The sequence below is a fragment of the Cervus canadensis genome, chromosome 13 (assembly GCF_019320065.1).
Source record: "Cervus canadensis isolate Bull #8, Minnesota chromosome 13, ASM1932006v1, whole genome shotgun sequence".
Lineage (NCBI taxonomy): Eukaryota > Metazoa > Chordata > Mammalia > Artiodactyla > Cervidae > Cervus > Cervus canadensis.
This window is the reverse complement of record NC_057398.1, coordinates 43,564,115-43,582,949: the sequence shown is the minus strand read 5'-3', so window position 1 is coordinate 43,582,949 and position 18,835 is coordinate 43,564,115. Positions and strand designations below refer to the sequence as shown.

General features: G+C 37.9%; 1 protein-coding gene across 5 annotated transcripts in view; it reads left to right on the top strand.

The window, feature by feature from the left end:
- RGS7 (regulator of G protein signaling 7) overlaps nucleotides 1-18,835 on the top strand; it is a 458,444-nt gene that overhangs the window by 247,579 nt on the left and 192,030 nt on the right. For all 5 annotated transcript variants that reach the window (XM_043485427.1, XM_043485425.1, XM_043485428.1 and 2 more), the window contains exon 3: nucleotides 5,107-5,203. In XM_043485427.1, coding sequence (XP_043341362.1) covers nucleotides 5,107-5,203 — 97 coding nt within the window. The remainder of the gene's footprint in view (nucleotides 1-5,106; nucleotides 5,204-18,835) is intronic.

The following is an 18,835-nucleotide window of genomic DNA, read 5'->3' as shown; positions in this document are numbered from 1 at the left end:
TCTGATGCATTCTTCTCCTTCTGCCATCAATCCTTCCCAGCATCAGGGACTTTTCCAATTAGTCAGATGTTCACATCAGATAACCAAAATACTAGAGTTTCAACCTCAGCATCAGTCCTTACAATGAGTATTCAGGGTTGATTTCCCTTAAGATTGATGTGTTTTGATCTCCAAGGGACTCTCAGGAGTCTTCTCTAGCACCATAGTTTGAAGGCATCAATTCTTCAACCCTCTGCCTTCTTTACCATCCAGCTCTCACAACAGCATGTGACCACTTATGTGGGTTTGTCATGTATGGTCTTTATTATGTGAGGTTTGTTTCTGTTATATTCACTTTGTTGAGCGTTGTTTTAAATCATATATAGATGTTGAATTTTGTCAAATGCTTCTTTCTGTATCTGTTGAGATGTTCATATAATTTTTATTCTTTAATTTGTTAATGTACTATATCACATTAATTTCCAGATATTGCACCATTGTTGATTCAGTTCAGTTCAGTACAGTTGCTCAGTCATGTCCAACTCTTTGTGACCCCATGGACTACAGTATATCAGGCTTCCCTGTCCATCACCAACTCCTGGCACTTGCTCAAACTCGTGTCCATCGAGTCGGTGATGCCATCCAACCATCTCATCCTCTGTCATCCCCTTCTCCTTCTGCCTTCAATCTTTCCCAGCATCAGGGTCTTTTCCAATGAGTTGTTTCTTCCCATCAGGTGGCCAAAGTGTTGGAGCTTCAGCTTCAACATCAGTCCTCCCAATGAATATTCAGGACTGATTTCCTATAGGATTGACTGGTTCAATCTCCTTTCGGTCCAAGGGACTCTCAAAAGTCTTCTCCAGCACCACAGTTCAAAAGTATCAATTCTTGGGCACTCAGCTTTCTTTATGGTCCAACTCTCATATCCATACATGACTACTGGAAAAACCATAGCTTTGATGATATGGAACTTTTTTGGTAAAGTAATGTCTCTGCTTTTTTAATATGCTGTCTAGGTTTGTCATAACTTTTCTTTCAAGGAGCAAGCACCTTTTAATTTTGTGACTGCAGTCACCATCTGCAGTGATTTTGGAGTCCCTGAATATAAAGTCTGTTACTGTTTCTATTGTTTCCCCATCTGTTTGCCAGGAAGTGATGAGATGGGATGTTATGATCTTTGTTTTTTGAATGTTGAGTTTTAAGCCAACTTTTTCACTCTCCTCTTTCACTTTCATCAAAGGCTCTTTAGTTCTTCTTCGCTTTCTGCCATAGGGTGGTGTCATCTGCATATCTGAGGTTATTGATATTTCTCCCAGCAATATTGATTCCAGCTTGTGTTTCATCTAGCCCAGTATTTCATATGATGTACTCTGCATATAAGTTAAATAAGCAGGGTGACAATATACAGCCTTGACATACTCCTTTCCCAATTTGGAACCAATCTGTTGTTCCATGTCCGGTTCTAACTGTTGCTTCTTGACCTGCATACGGATTTCTCAGGAGGCAGGTAAGGTGGTCTGGTATTTCTGTCTCTTGAATTTTCCACAGTTTGTTGTGATCCACATAGTCAAAGGCATTGGCATAGTCAATAAAGCAGAAGTAGATGTTTTTCTGAAGTTCTCTTGTTTTTTCTATGATCCAACAGATGTTGGAAATTTGACCTCTGGTTCCTCTGCCTTTTCTAAATCCAGCTTGAGCATCTGTAAGTTCTCGATTTGCATACTGTTGAAGCCTGGCTTTGAGAATTTTGAGCATTACTTTGCTAGAACGTGAGATGAGTGCAATTGTTTGGTAGTTTGAACATTCTTTGGCATTGCCTTTCTTTGGGAAAGACAGATAGGTAGATAGATAGATGTATGTCTTATTTTGTGAAAGGTATGACATCTGAGTCTTTAAATTAAAGCTATTAAATTAAAGGTATGACATCCGAGGCCTTAAATTAAATCATCTCAAAGGGTTTTATCATTTATTAGAGTTACATTTTTAGTCTCTTTCTATCTAGCTTGCTCTTTAGTTTGTCTGCTCTTATTTTCTAATCTTATAATGAGAATGCTGGTAATCAAGCATGTTAAAACCTGCTTATTTTAAAAATAGACTCTGAGTGAATGCTTAAATGAGTTTAGAATGATTTTTTTATTATATGTGGCCTTTGTGACTGGTCTTAGCTTTTAAAAACTAGATTGAATTTATCTTTGTTTTGTCGTTTTGTTTGCTCTTTCTATGTCATGTAAAGTTCATGCATAGATCATATCTGAATTAAGATAAAAACAGCTGAATTAATTTTGATCATCACATTTTCAATCTGGAATACAAATCCTGTTTTTACATGGATTTTTAAACTTTTTTCCTTCTGTGGAAATTATGTCTTAAGAAAATGGAAGATTTTAAAATACAACCACACAGGTTACTTTTAATTCCCACACTCGTAACCTTGGTCCTTTGAGATTCAACAGACTGAGAGGCAGACCTTAATTCCACACCCAAAACTAGAAATGATGATTGTCACATGCTGGGGAGCCGAACTGATTAAAGTGAGAGTCAGAGAGGTTTCCATGTCCAACATAGCTGGCCGGGTTTAAACTAGTAAGCTGATCATACAAAGGTTTATAGGCTGATATTAGGTAAAGCAAAGCAGCTTATTCGTCATTTCTGAACATTTTGTCAGATGAATGAAGGACAAACAACAACAAAATAAAAGTCATAAAAGTGGATCTCTTTTCATGATTCTATAATTGGATGAAATATATTTATTACATGTGAAGAGTTGAATATATTGGGGTGTTTGGGGGGGGGGTCTGATCTTAGGACAAAAGACTTCATTTCCTATCTAAATTCAGAACCCATTGAAACTCACAACCAGAGAGTAAAGCAGTTAGAGATCACAGTAGCACCTTGATTGCTGACAAAGCTATTATATTGAAGAGTAATTTGTGAACACAGGAGACTTAATCCTAAAATGTAGTACCTAACTGACTACTCACCCACTGGGATGGGCCTCTCTAAATCAGCAGATTTGGATAGGGGCTTCCCTACAGGAAAGAGATGGGCCCTATAGGCCAATTTCTCCTTACCAGTCCTTCTACCTAAGTCAGCCCAGTTCCCCCAGAGTGGAGTGAATTAGGGAACAGAGAGAGGCAGGAGAATTCAGCTAATGGTGCTGCTTTCACATGGAAAAGGGGCATAAGGAGTGGAAAATATATATCTCTAAGTATCAGGGGTGTTTATAGACATCTGAAGTCCAGTGTTTGTTGTCTGCCCATGTATGGTGCTTTATATATGCCAGGTTGTTTAGTAAATTACCCCTTTTGCCCCAACCCAATCCTACAAATATCGTGAAAGAGTAATTATAAGTATTATTACATACATTTTATACATGAGAAAATGAAGCCATGGAGAACTTACTTAGCTCATTCAGAGAGTCATAAATGATAAGATCTTATATCCATTCTTCCCACATCTCAGTTTCTCATGTTAATAAACCTGAAAATACTTATCCAGGCAAGTAAGATTTCTTCATTGAATATTGTTCTGAAGTTGTATTGGTTGATAATTGATTGATAAAACAATTAGACATTGAGGGGAAGAATGGGGGAAGGGATAATTAGGGAGTTTGGATGGACATATATCTTGCTATATTTTAAATGGATAACTAAGAAGGACCTACTGTATAGCACATGGAACTCTTCTCAATGTTATGTGGTAGCCTGGATGGGAGGGGAGTTTGGGGGAGAATGGATACCTGTATATGTATGGCTGAGTCCCTTTGCCACTCACCCTAAACTATCACGACATTGTTAATTGACTACTCCAATACAAAATAAAACTTTTTTTAATGTTTTATTTTGAATAATTTTAGATTCACAGAAAAAGATCTAAAAATAGTACAGAAAGTTCTCTATATGTCCTTTACTCAGTTTCCTCTAATTCCAGCGTCTTATATAATTATAGCTTAATTTTCAAAAATCGAAAATTGATATTGGTACTACAGTATTAATGAAACCTTACTCAAATTTCACCATTGTTTTCAATATTGCCTGAATTTTTTTGAAGGCAGCAAGTGTATTGTATTCGTTTTCACATCCATAGTGCCTTCTGTAAGTCTGGTCTAGAATCCGGCATCAGTAACCGTTGTTGTTTAGTTGCTAAGTTGTCTGTCTGTCCATGGAGCTTCCTAGGCAAGAATACTGGAGTGGGCTGCCATTTCCTTCTTCAGGGGATCTTCCTGACCCAGAGATTGAACCCGCATCTCCTGTGTCTCCTGCACTGGCAGATGGGTTCTTTACCACTAAGCCATTCATAGGATCATAAATGAATATATTTTGAGATTAATACTGTTCATACAAAATGTGTATGTTTGTGTGTATATATGTGCCATAGGTTTAGAAGCACATACAAAAGTCTGAAGCTGTGATTTGAACAAATGTTTTTTAGAACTAAATTTTAGATTAGACTTGGTAAAGCAAAGCCCTTTAAAAATGAAAAATTTTCAGAAACAGAAGAGAATGTATGAATCAAATTGAAAGAAAAATACATACCTTGGAAGGTAGTAAATAGGCAAAAGGCTATCATGTGACATTTGTTTTATTAATTGTGCACATGTGTGTTCATGCATGTACATTTCATACCTCACTTTGGTGAATGCCTGAACAGGAGAAGCAACACTTTCTGGTAATTAGTCCTCTGTTTCTAGGCAGATCACAGCTTGTAGAAATTAATGTTAAATCAAATCATGGAAGCTCTCTTGTTTGAAGAGGAAATCCAGCCTGATGCTTTTAAGTCTTCTATTTTCTTTTGCACTGAGTTCAAGAGATAGCATTACTGAAGTGTGGATTTTATTATCACAATATTTTCTATCATTTATAACCAAAGAATGTGAAAATAGGAGAGAGGCAATATTCTAAGCACAAAATTATTCTTAAGCTTAGTGGACTCAAAAATAGCCACCTTTCTGTTTTCTCAATCATCTTTTAACCAAACTGAAATTTACATGATAAAGTGTAGAAAGACAAAAATACGGCATTATTCTTAGCTAAGCAAAACAGATATACAAAATTCTTATGAGAACTATTTTTTTCTCAAAAAGTTCAACTTTTAAAATGATTTAATCATTTTATTATTGTTATTTAGATGGAAGACGTCATAGCACGCATGCAAGATGAAAAAAACGGAATTCCCATTCGTACTGTCAAAAGTTTCCTCTCCAAGATACCTAGTGTCTTCTCTGGTAAGTCTGCATTCAGTGTAACACTATTTCCTCCAACACTTTTCACAAAACTATAAAATCTGTTCTAACCATTTACTTATTGAAGCTCTCTCTAACCCATTATTCAATAATTGTTTATAAAAACTCATGACATGGTCAACATTATGTTGGATACTTGACAGTAAAACAAGTCAAAACTGCAAAAAAAATCATAATCTTACCAAAATTTAATTGCAAAAATGTAATAAATAAATGTGAAATAATAGAAAATAGTATTAAAATAAAGATATATGAACCAGTATGGTGTAGATTATATGCAGAAGTTAGGAGGGTGACTGAAATCAATGAGGCGTCCAGAAAGGGTCCCTAAAGAGTAGTGATAAGCTGAGTTTGAAAAATGAAGAATTTTATCAGGCTTAAGACAACTACTGCAACCAACTCTGCATGTAGAACTTAGAGGGACCAAACTGCTGAGAACTGTGTGGATAGACCGGAACAGCTAGAGTTGGGTCAAATAATGAGGCTCTTTGAAAGCCAACCAAAGAGTTTAATTCTGATACAGTGGGAAATATGGAGACATGTACAATGTTTGCCAAGAATGTTATGATGAAGGTGCTTAGAAATATGTGCTCTGACTCCAGGAGACAGTGAATGGCCAAGCTCAGGGGATGTGGGTGTGCTCTGGCCCTGGCTTGCACAGCTTAGAGAAGAGAACAAAATCAGAAAGACCAAAGCCTTAGCAGTGATTAAGCACAGTAAGGAGGCTGGTGCTGAGCGTGTGGAGGGGAGGGTGCTTGATGAGAGTCATCAGCAAGAGTTGTACAATGCTTCCTTGTGAACAGGATCAAAAGAAGACCAGTGATCAGGAAGAATTCAGCCTTGGGACTATGCTGATAATTAGGACCAGAACACAAGTAGGCAGGCCCAGATGTTGGTGTTTAATAACTGTATTGCTCTCAGATGAAAGAGACAGCAACGAGCAGATGAGGGCTGAAATAGAATGTGATATTTTGCTCTAATGAAATGTATTCTTTTTTTCTCCTGTTACTGTCTTTTAAGCCCACTTTGTTCTAGTTTCTTGTTCTTCCTTGGTGATGCCTTGTATTTTCCCACATCTGGGACTTCCTTCATCACTCACCCACTTCCAGACTTCCAGGTCATTCTGACCATTAAGTACTGTCCATTCTTCAATGGTTATCTCAGAACCCTCTTGGGAGAAAACTATTCTGAACTTTTTCCTCTGTTCTATCAAAACATTTGTTGTTATTATTTTGCCTCTATTATTATACCTAACCTTGGCTTATAGTTATTTTCTCTATGTCCTGTGCATGTGTGAGTGCTAAGTCACTTCAGTCGTGTCCAACTCTTTGTGACTTTGTGGACTGTAGCCTGCCAAGCTCTTCAGTCCATGGGATTCGCCAGACAAGAATACTGGAGTGGGTTGCCATGCCCTCCTTTAATACATCCTGTATCCTCAAGTAAATTAAACTCCTTGCCGTCAGTAACTCAGAGTTAGCTTTACCTTTAAACACAAAATGTGAAAACTACTTGTTATTTTGTCAACCATTGAAAAAGAGAATGTATCTCCTTAAAATACGTGAATACAGGGTCTGTAAGCTGAAATGCATTCAGAATCCAGGCACATAAGTTCACTAAGTTTCCCATCTGAACTGGGATTGCGATCAATTCAGTAGTGCGTAGCCAGCTTCCCTGGTGGCTCAGTGGTAAAGAATTCACCTGCCAATGCAGAAAACATGGGCGTGATCCTTGATCCAAGAAGATTCCGCATGCTGTGGAGCAACTAAGCCCATGCGCCACAGCTATTGAGCCTATGCTCTAGAGCCTGGAAACTGCAACTCCTGAAGCCAAGGTACCCTAGAGCCCGTGCTTTACAACAGACTACAAATAGAGGACAGTGAAGCCGAGCACCACAGCTGGAGAGCAGCCCCCACTCGCCACAACTCGGGAAAAGCACACGCAGTAACAAAGACCCACCACAGCCAACCATAAATAAAAATAAATAAAACTTATTTAAAAAACAGTGTGTAGCCCATCCAAAGGCCTTTCAGTTCAGGAGTTTTCCTGACAATATACATGTGCAAAAATGGCTGAATGTAAAAGGATTGCCCATCAGTTTAAGCTGATCTTCAGGTTCGAGTTATCTGCTATAATGGCAAATTTAAAATTTTAGTTGAGTTCTTCAAGTAACAATGCCTCATACAATTCCAATACAATTCCAGTATAATAGCATATTAGAACTCTGAATTGACAATATTAAATCTTTAATTAAAAAGCAAGAATGAAATTGAGCCGTGAAGTGTCTGATATTGTTTTAAGTTTCATTAATACACACCAACAATGTTCGCTGTGAAATAAAGAAAATGTTCAATGACATTGTTCATATTACTATAATTAGTTTCTAATTATCATTCTGTGTTTCCTAGAAACATTTAGGAGCTTTTTGTTTCACAGTTTCAACTAGAAGCTCTGTTGTAGATTTAATTTGTATGTCTAGTATTTTACCAACCTCTTTGTACTGATATCCCCAAATTATAATGGTCTGAATCCTCTCTACTTTATTAGTAGTTTTTGGTCATTTTTAGTAATTTTCCTCTTCTTCTATTTCTTATGGTGATTTGGAATTAATTCCTGTAGTTTTTGTGGCCTGACTTGCTACCTACTGCTTGCTCTCCTGCCTCTTTTTGCTTCTCCTTCTCTTTTCCATCTTTTACTGCAGAGTTGCTAATGAAACAAGGAATCTACTAACTTTAGGCCCTTATGTCAATCAGAAACCAACTGTGATGAGTGATGCAATGTATGAGAGGAGGGTAGTGTGATTGTTGAGGGAAGGAGTCTGTTTTGTACGGACCGTTCCATGAGGGAAAAACTGTCTCAAATATTGTTAACCTATTTCCTTCAGTTTACCCATTTATGCCCCCTAAAGCCTTGATGAACAAAGCAGTGTCCATGAACCAGTAGTATCAGCATCACATGGGAACTTATTAGAAATACAGCATCTGGGCCCTTTCCAGACCTACTGAATCAGAACAAGAGTTTTAACTAAAGTGTAAGGGGTATATCCAGTAGTCATGTATGGATGTGAGAGTTGGGCTATAAAGAAAGCTGAGTGCCGAAGAATTGACGCTTTTGAACTGTGGTGTTGGAGGGGACTCTTGAGAGTCCTTTGGACTGCAAGAAGGTCCAATCAGTCCATCCTAAAGGAAATCAGTCCTGAATATTCATTGGAAGGACTGATACTGAAGCTGAAACTTTAATACTTTGGCCACCTGATGTAAAGAACTGATTCACTGGAAAAGATCCTGATGCTGGGAAAGATTGAAGGCGGGAGAAGAAGGGGACAACAGAGGATAAGATGGTTGGATCGCATCACCAACTCAATGGACATGAGTTTGAGTAAACTCTGGGAGTTGGTGATGGACAGGGAGGCCTGGCGTGCTGCAGCCCATGGGGTCGCAAAGAGTTGGACACGACTGAGCGACTGAAATGAACTGAACTGAAGAAGTACTACCAGGCTGGGTTCCAGGCCAGCACTGGGTGCAGCGGCCAACCTGTCTGTGCAGATCTTTCTAGTTCCCTTTCAGGGCCCTGCTTATTTTTCCTGGAATCTGTCCTCAGTCAAGCCCACCCCAGTTTGCCTATTGGTTCTTTGTTGTTTTGGTTTTGTTTTGATTTATATTGCTTGCAGGAGGGATTCGAAAGAAAATCTCGTTCCTTCTATTTCGTTTACTCCAAGCCAGGAGCCTCCTCAAGCTCCTAGACTGAGGGATGTTAACAGTTAGGTGGAGTTACCCGACTCTACTAGGCAGCACCCGTGCATAATAATATGTCATGATGACCAATAATGCTCACATCTGCCTCAGGTGAAAACAGCTGTATTTTGAACATGATGATGCGATTTCATCTTCTCACAGCATCTGGGAGCCAAACTCAGAATCATGGCTGTTATACAGATGGACTGCGGAGATTTTTTGTTTGTTTTTCCCTAACTCTTGATAAGTGCTTTCCTCCAGCTAAACATCCAAGACTTCTCTATTTTGGTTTTGGAGTTGTTAATTTTAGCCTCCTGGTTTCCATGGTCCCAACATCAGAAGAAAAATATTTGGATGAACACTCCACGCTGATCTCTTGAGCTATGGGATAGATGTCTTTGGGTAGGACAGTGTCCCATCACAGCATTGTTTTTTCTCCAGAATTGCCTTCCCATTTTTCTCCAAAATTGCCTTCTCAATTTCTTAAGATAGGTTAGGTAGTTCCATTGGTGTTACATGACTAGACCCCCTCAAGTTCAAGGGGTTAAATCAGTGGTGGCCATTTGAATGCTCTCATATGCTGGACATTCAGTATTTCAGTTATTCCAGATCTTGGTAAAATAAGCCTTTACCCACTGGCTGAGTTTAATTTTCTTCAACGGATTGACTGGGAAATTACTGAATTTCCAGATAAGTCATAGCAGGAAATGGTGTAGGTTTTCATTAAACTTGAATTGGGCCACCCTTGTGAAACAGCCCACTGAGACCAAATAATTCTGTAGGATTTCCTGTTGAGAGTGAGAAGTGAAAGTATTAGTCGCTCAGTCGTGTCTGAGTCTTTGCGACCCCATGGATTATAACCCACCAGGCTCCTCCATGGAATTCTTCAGGCAAGAATACTGCAGTGGGTTGCCATTCCCTTCTCCAGGGGATCTTCCTGACCCGGGGGTTGAATCTGGGTCTCCTGCATTGCAGGAGGATTCTTTACCATCTGAGCCTGTTGGTGAAGTGAAGTGAAAGTTGCTCAGTCATGTTCAGCTCTTTTGACCCCATAGACTATACAGTCCATGGAATTCTCCAGGCCAGAACACTGGAGTGGGTAGCTTTTCCCTTCTCCAGCAGATCTTCCCAACCCAGGGATCAAACCCAGGTCTCGTGCATTGCAGGCGGATTCTTTACCAGCTGAGCCACCAGGGAAGCCCAAGAATACTGGAGTGGGTAGCCTATCCCTTCTCCAGTGGATCTTCCCGACCCAGGAATTGAACCGAGGTCTCCTGCACTGCAGGTGGCTTCTTTATCAGCTGAGCTACCAGGGAAGTACCTGTTGGTAGCTAACAAATAAAAACACCCTTATTAAATTGGATTATTTAATGAGTTTGAAGACTGAATTTACTGAACTTGTTCTCAGGGACCAAAAAGGCTGGTGCCTATTCCAAATAAGCAAGGGCTGTATGTAGGGAAGAAAGTGGTAGGAAATAAATTAGGAGTTCTAAGCCAACCATTTCTGCATTTCATATATTTCTGTGTTTTGTCTTAATAGCTTGAGGAGGTTCTCCATCATGAGCCCATTGATACTTAAGGAGTTGCATCTTTTTGTTGCTCTTCTTTTACAACCTAATTCCATTATTCATCTGGGTTTGCCACTCATTTTTTTATTGGTGTATCCAGTATTCTTTTCTGGGAATTCTCAAGGACATAGGAGCCTGAAAGGCTGTAGTTCATGGGGTTGCAAAAGAGTCAGACACAACTGCATACATGCACATAGTTGCTTTACAATTTTGCGTTGGTTTCTGCTATACAAAAAAGTGAATCAGCTGTGTGTATACATGTATCCCCTCCTTCACCCCTTCCCATCGAAGTCATCACAGAAGCCCACGCTGAGCTCCCTGCACTATACAGCAGGTTTCCACTAGATATCTGTTTTACATGTGGTAGTGTGTATATGTTAATTCCAATTTCCCAATTCATCCCACTACCACCCCCATCATGCCCACAAATCTGTTCTCTACATATGTATCTCTATTCTTGCCCTGCAAAGAGGTTCATCTGTACCATTTTTCTAGATTCCACATATATGTGTTAATACAAAATATTTGTTTTTCTCTTTCTGACTTACTTCATTCTGTATATCGGACTCTAGGTCCATCCACATTTCTAAAATTGACCCAGTTTTTCTTTTTTCTGGCTGAATAATATTCTGTTGCCTATGTGTATGACATCTTCTTTATCTATTTACCTGTTGATGGACATTTAGGTTGCTTCAGTGTCCTGACTGTTGTAAACAGTGTTGAAATCATTGGGACACATGTATCTTTTTGAGTTACAGTTTTCTCAGGGTGTATGATCACTTTTAACATTCAGATGAAAAAATTTAAAGTTATAGAGATCTCTTGTACAGCATAGTGCCTAGAGTTAACAATATTGTATTGCATATTTTCCCTGGAGAAGGAAATAGCAACCCACTCCAGTATCCTTGCCTGGAAAATCCTATGGGCAGAAGTGCCTGATGGGCTACAGACCATGGTGTTGCAAAGAGTTGGACACGACTGAGAGACTGAGCAGGCTTGCACTGCATATTTTAAAACTTGCTAAAATGGTAGCTCTTATGTTAAATATTCTTACACAACATTAATTAATTAAGACAGGAGGAAATTTTAAGGGGTGATGGATATGTTTATGACATGGATAGTGGTGATAATTTCAGCTATTTATACTTACCTCCAAATCCATCAAGTTGAATATATTAAATATTTATAGGTTTTTATATTAATCAAACCTCAATAAAGTAATTATAAAAAAGTTGTACCCTTTGACTATCATGTTCCCACTTCCCCGTCTACCAGTCCTTGGCAACCACTATACTACTGTCTGCTTTTATAGAGTCTGACTGTTTTATATTTCTCATTATATGGTATCATACAGTATTTGTCCTACTGTTTCTGGCTTATTTCACTTAGCGTAATGTCCTGCAGATTCACCCATGTCGTCAAAAAGACAAGATTTCCTTCTCTTTTTAAGGCTGAATAATATTCTATTAGCCTCAAGTTTTTTGTCTCATAAAAGCACCTTTAACTCTCTAGAATCCATTCAGTCCATTTTTTCTCCTCTCTGTTCTATTCTTATTCTCAGCAAGTTTGATAACAAAGGAAGCCCTCACCGGTGATATGTTGAGCTACTCCAATTACATAGAAAGAGGAACTGTTATATTTCGTATCACTGGATAAGGAATCATTATTCATATTTGGCCCTCTAATAAATTAATAAATCTAATAAATAATAAATCATTATTATTTTGGCCCTCTAATAAAGTATACAGTTCTCTGTGATCTGTTGTTGTTTTCAGGCATATATATAAAACTGAGTAGTATTTATGAGCTTAAAAAATTAAGTTGCTTTTAAAGGAAATAATTTGAATATGTCCTGCCTCTTATATTTTCTTCTTCCAAGGGTTGTATGAATATTTACTAGTTATCATGGAGAAATGATCTGTGTAGCCTTAAAGTTATCTTGTGGGTAGCTGCATGGGTAAGAAGAAAAAGGAGAAAGCTTGATGATATGAACTGGCTGAATGAAAGTTTAGTTAGTATATATTTTACACCTAAAAGTTTTTGAGAAAGCTTTCAAGGTGCCTTATGGCTTAAACCTGACTACATCTGGAGTCAACTTAAAGACAATAAAAGTAAATGATGTGGAATATTTTTCAGTAGTGACTGTCTAGGTAATTCTAAGATACTTCTAAGAGTCTAAGATACTCTTTTCTGAAACTGACATCTTACTGTGAAATATTTTTCATCTATCATTGGAAGGGCTAGCATGGGTTCTGCAGAAACTGAGAGAAATAGATTGCTTTTCAAAACAGTTATAAAATATTTTGGTATGAATCATGCTTATAATATTTTGCTTTTATAAATAAGCTAAATATGAACCAGAAAAAAAATAGCATACTTGGGTTTTATCCTTATTTTTTTAATGTTGATTGTTACTGGGAAATTCAATATTTCTGTGTGTGGTACACAGGAAATGAGCACTAAGTGGAAAATTATCGTAGTTAATACCAATAATATTACTTTTATTACCACTTTCAGAAGCCTGGATTAGGCCCAGATTAGACGTTCTCTGTCCTCCTAGATAGTTCGTGTGTTGCAAGACCATGAGTAATTACCTATGTTGTAGCATGTAGCACAAGGTTTTTAGTACATCCTCAAAAGACATTTTTTTAATACCTTCATTAATTGGTGATGATTCCCCATTCTCAAGGTGTAGCTTATAGGTTTTAACACTGTTTAATGTATCCTATGTTATTTCTCACAAGTAACTAAGCATATGAAATCAAAATCTCCTAGGGAGATGAATGCATGTTGATTGCTCTTTCATATAGTATCATTGGAACTTAAGATCATTACATATGGATATTGATTTTTTCCTTAAATAAATCACATTTTGGCTTTCTTAGCTAAGTTTTTCATTATCACCATGTCAATACCCAGCTAATTGTGCCATCTGTACTCTTAGTGAAACAATAATGTAGTGAAAGTCAGAGGCAGCCTTCCAAATTTGTTTAGGGAGATTTAACTGATGCGGTTATGTTAAATTTTCATTTTGTATTTACCTACTCTGTGAAAATTTTTACAAATGTTGACTTTTCTTTAAAGCAACAGACCTGAAAGCCTTAATTTTGTTCATTGGTGAGTTATTTTCTAAAATCCTAGAAATGATAGATGGCTAAAGAAAAGCCTGTCAATATGGAGCTTTACTTCTTTTAATTAATGCATTAGCATTGCTTTCTTTTGGGAGGAGATTAAAATTGACTATAGAGATAGACACTTAGTTGGGATGACACTAAGCCTTAATTATCTCCAAGAATGAATAAATCTTGATGACTGAATTGCTGGTCTGGATGTGTTCTCTGAAATGATGAATCAGTGCACGATGATTGAGGTACACCATTTTGCTCTGCCTTTTTATTCTGATGATGCCATCTAGGTTTCTCTTCATTTCTTTCTCTCTCTCAACATACTTTGAAGGGCTTCCATTTTTCACATCCTAGAAATTCTAGGATAGAGAATTATCCTGTCCTTATCCCCATCCTGCCCTATCTGCATCCCCAAGCTAGCCTGTATTAATCATTCCTTTCTTTGGGTTTTTCTAGCACTGTGTCCGTTTTTAAAATTTTACTGATTTATTAATTGAGTGATAATTGCTTTACAGAATTTTGTTGTTTTCTTTCAAACCTCAACATGAATCAGCCATAGGTATACATATGTCCCCTCCCTCTTGACCCTCGCTCCCATCTCCCTCCCCATCCCAGCCTTGGGGATCAATCATCCCAGGTTGATACAAAGTACCTGTGTGAGTTCCCTGCAACATACAGCAAATTCCTACTGTATGTACGGTAATGTAAGTTTCCGTGTTTCTGTCTCCATACATCTCACCCTCTCCTCCTCTCTCCCTGTGTTCATAAGTCTGTTCTCTATGTCTATTTCTTCATTGCTGCCCTGCAAATAAATTCTTTGGTACCATCTTTCTAGATTCCATATGTATGCTCTAGTATACGGTATTTATCTTTCTCTTTCTGACTTCCTCTGTATAATAGGCTCTAGGTTCATCCACTTCATTAGAACTGACTGACTTTACTTTCCTTTTTATGGCCGAGTAATATTCCTTTGTATATATGTACCACAACTTCTTATCCATTCATCTGTCGATGGACATCTAGGTTGCTTCCACGTTCTAGTTGTTGTAAATAGTGCTGCAGTGAACACTGGGATACATGTGTCTTTTTCAGTTTTGGTTTTCTCAGGATATATGCCTAGGAGTGGGATTGCTGGGTCATATGGTGGTCTTATTCCTAGTTTTTAAAGGAATCTCCATACCGTATTCCATAGTGGTGCTATTGATTTACATTCCCACCAACAGTGCAAGAGGGTTCCCTTTTCTCCACCACCCTCTCCAGCATTTATTGTTTGTAGACTTTTTGATGATGGCCACTCTGACCAGTGTAGCACTGTGTTCTTCTTTATGGAATTTATTTTATCTCGCATTTTGTCCTCAATGAGCATGTGCTGTGATTCTTACTCATGGCTGTAAGCACCTGGGGAACAAGAATAACTTCTCATTTCAGTTTGTATCTTCTGTACATCCAGTGTCTGGCACATGGTAGATACTCAGCAAGTGTAATGACTTCTCACAGGACAGCTGATATACCAGGCATTCGGGTACATCCACAGTAAATTTCACTTTTTGATTCAGTGGCGGTGGAAAGAGCACTCAGTATAATTATTTGCTGTGTTGGCATCCAGCACTGTATGATCCTTTTATTTCAGTAGAGAACACTAGAAAGCTGACAACTCTGCATTGCTGTTATCTACTAGCTTAGATGGGTTTCAGGGTGGAGACTCAGGATAGATGCCAGAGCCCAAAGCACCCTTGATTTAAGTTTTATTATTTGGTTTAAAGTGAATGTTTAGAATGTCAGACATTCCATATTTAAATGTAAATATTCTTCAACATCTGCCTAGAATAGTGGAAAGAGTATATATGTTTTGGTATATATTCTCTTGTGTATATAATTTTTTATTTATTTTCTGGAGACCTAGATTTCAGTTCTATTTTTCAAAGGAGAACATTGTGTTAAGTGATAGCTCTGGCTCTGGTGCATTTAAGAATATGAATGTTTTGGTCATAACTGCTATACAGGAACTCCTGGCACTCATAATATGCTTGTTATTCAGTAAATATTTACTTTGTAGGTGTGTTCTTTTATATATCATTGTACTTACAAAAATAAGTAAAAGAAACTTCAGAGAAACTAAATAACTTGTCCAAGGTAATGCTGTTAATAAGGTCCTAGGTATTTTCATCATAAATACCTTTGCTGCAAACAGTTTCATAGCAAGCTAACTGGCTATAAAGGCATTTTGCTATAAAAGAAAAAAAAATAACTGATTAACAGTTTTGTTTGTATTGCAGTAGAAAATGATAAACCATCAGTTTTTGCAAGTCCTTTGGTGATCCCTCCCACATGTCAGAATTGGAAGTTCTCCAGGTTAAGCAAATTTTGCAAGAGGTGGCTAGAGATTCCCAACAGTTTTTGAGAGCACTAAGGATCGATTCTTTACCTAATTTAGTTACCATGGCTTGTTCTCTCTTGCTGCCTTTCCCAAAGTTATGACATAATATTAGAAATTGCAAGCAAAAGAAGAATCAAATCAAGCTCCTCCTACTCCCCCCACCCCCAGAACTGGTTACATGATTCCTGATGCATGTAAGTTTCTTGAAAATGTTGAAAACTTTAACAGAATATGGCTAGATTAGGTCACCAAAGGATTTGCAAGAACTGATATGTTACTATTTTCTAGTGTGATGTAACAGTCAACCATCTTATCTTTTATAGCAAGATGGCCTCACAGCCAGTTAGTTGTATTAGAAACTGCTTGCAGGGAAGTTATTCATAGGAAAATAGTGGACATGTGTTAGGTAAACTATAGAGCTGATGTTAATCGAGTATGTGTGTGTGTACATATGTATACAAATTATGAGAATACATATCATTATATAGATAGTACATTATCATTGTATATGGTAATACATATTATGTATATAATTATATATATAAAATTTATATATATGTAAGACATTTATGAAACATATATATATATGCATGTGTATATATATAATGTCTCATACTCTGGTCCCATAAAATAACTTGAATGCTTCCTGTTTTCATTCTGCATTCAGCTTGGAAATGCCTCTTTTTCTTTTACCAAAAAAAAAAATCAGTCCATTAAGAGACCTATGTCAAGGTAAGGTCACATGGGTAGTAATCAAAGGCATTTTCGGTTTTTTGAGACTTTCACTTTACAAACATCTATCCATTCACCATAGTATTTGGGTGTTTTATCCAATGAAAAAGTGCCATGTTTATTTAGGAGATATGCACTGTAGATGGTGACTGTAACCATGAAATAAAAGATACCTGCTCTTTGGAAAGAAAGCTATGACAAAACTAGACAGTGTATTAAAAAGCAGAGACATCACCTTGCCAACAAAGGTCCGTGTAGTCACAGTTTATGGTTTTTCCAGTAGTCATGTACGGGTGTGAGAGTTGGATCATAAAGAAGGCTGAGTGCTGAAGAACTGATGCTTTTGATTTGTGGTGCTAGAGAAGATTCTTGAGAGTCCCTTGGACTGTCAGGAGATCAAACCAGTCAATTCTAAAGGAAATCAACCCTGAATATTCATTGGAAGGACGTTGCTGAAGTTCCACTACTTTGGCCACCTGATGCGAAGAGCTGACTCATTCTAAGAGACCCTGATGTTGGGAAAGACTGAAGGCGAAAGGAGAAGGGGGCGACAGAGGATGAGATGGTTAGATGGCATCACCAATTCAATGGACAGGCGTTTAGAGCAGGAGATAGTGGAGAAGAGAGGAGCCTGGTGTTCTGCAGTTCATGGGTTTGCAAAGAATTGGACATGACTTAGTGACTAAACAACAATGGTCAGTGAAGGAGAAGAAAACCCTTGCTGAGAACAGTATAGTGGAAAGAAATAGAACAAAACAGAGCAAAAATAAATAGAACAATAGCTGGAGGGATCATGCTTATGTAAATTTCCCTGGGGACCTAACACTGCAACAAACACATTGGCCCCTTTTCCTTTCCTTCCTTTCCACTGACTCTGAGCAGCAGACACAGGAACATCCCACGAATATTCCCAGAACTGGGGCACACCCAGAATTCCATAGCCCTATGCCCATCACTTTGAGACTGTCACGTTATATAATTTTCATATTTGTTCTTATTATTGGTCACCACAGAATAGTCTTGTGTCCCAGTTAGCCATTTTGTCCTTTCATTTATTTTGGGGATCAGATTTCTACTAACTTGTGTAATTTGCATAACCACTCAGATCTTTTTCCAGGGAAACAGTTATGCTTTTCATGTAGATGTAAGTTTTTTTGTCCTAACTCCACTTGTCACATTTCGTTACAAAGAGATATTTCGGGCAGTTGTTTATTTTTAAAATTTCTTCTTTGAAATGATTTCTTGTGGAAATCATGTACAAAATTACTTATCCCTTTTACTATATGCAGAACTTTATTGAGAAAGGAGAAAGTTGACTGAAGAGTGTTTGTTTGGACAAGGAAGAGTCAGAAAAGTTATGAGATTAGACTTTTAGTTTTGTCTTTAGCCTATGATGTGGAATTAATTTAGAGTGTGATTTCTCCAGTGTGAGCTGGCGATTTAGGAAATTATTTACACAAGATCAAATTTTCCGTGAGAGCAAAATGATGATTTTGGAAACTATACCCTTTCTTTTGCATCATAGGAGTTCTTCACTGAGTAAAAATTTCCCCATTGTGTATTGTAGAGTGCTGCATTGTCTGTGGGGGTGAATGGTGGAGGAAGGTATCATGAGGGCTGGGGAGAGGGAGGCTCATCACTAAAAGGGAGAGGGATCTGGAGGCAAATGAAGAACATTCTGTTGATAGAAGAGGCTCAGTCTGAGAAACATGACTCTTGAATCAAGTAGCATCATATTTCCCACCCATCATGATAGATGTGGATCCCTCCTGTGGGGTCCTTCAGGTAGACTGTGCTATGCTCAGTATAACAAGAGGATGGCTTTGAGTATTAATCCATTGCAATTTGAAACTGAAACCTACAGATTTCAAATGGTTTGGGAACAGAGTTTGGTGATGGATGAATCATTCCAAGTAAGAGTCAGTCTAGAAGACACCATCACTGGAGTTACATTGATGATTTAAAATGTTTGGAAAGCAAAGCTTGATGTAAACTTGATGTGAAAAATCACTGGCCACTTGGTCATTCTCACCCCACAAATAGTGGTATCTTAAGGTGACAAACTAACTTGGTAGTTCAAT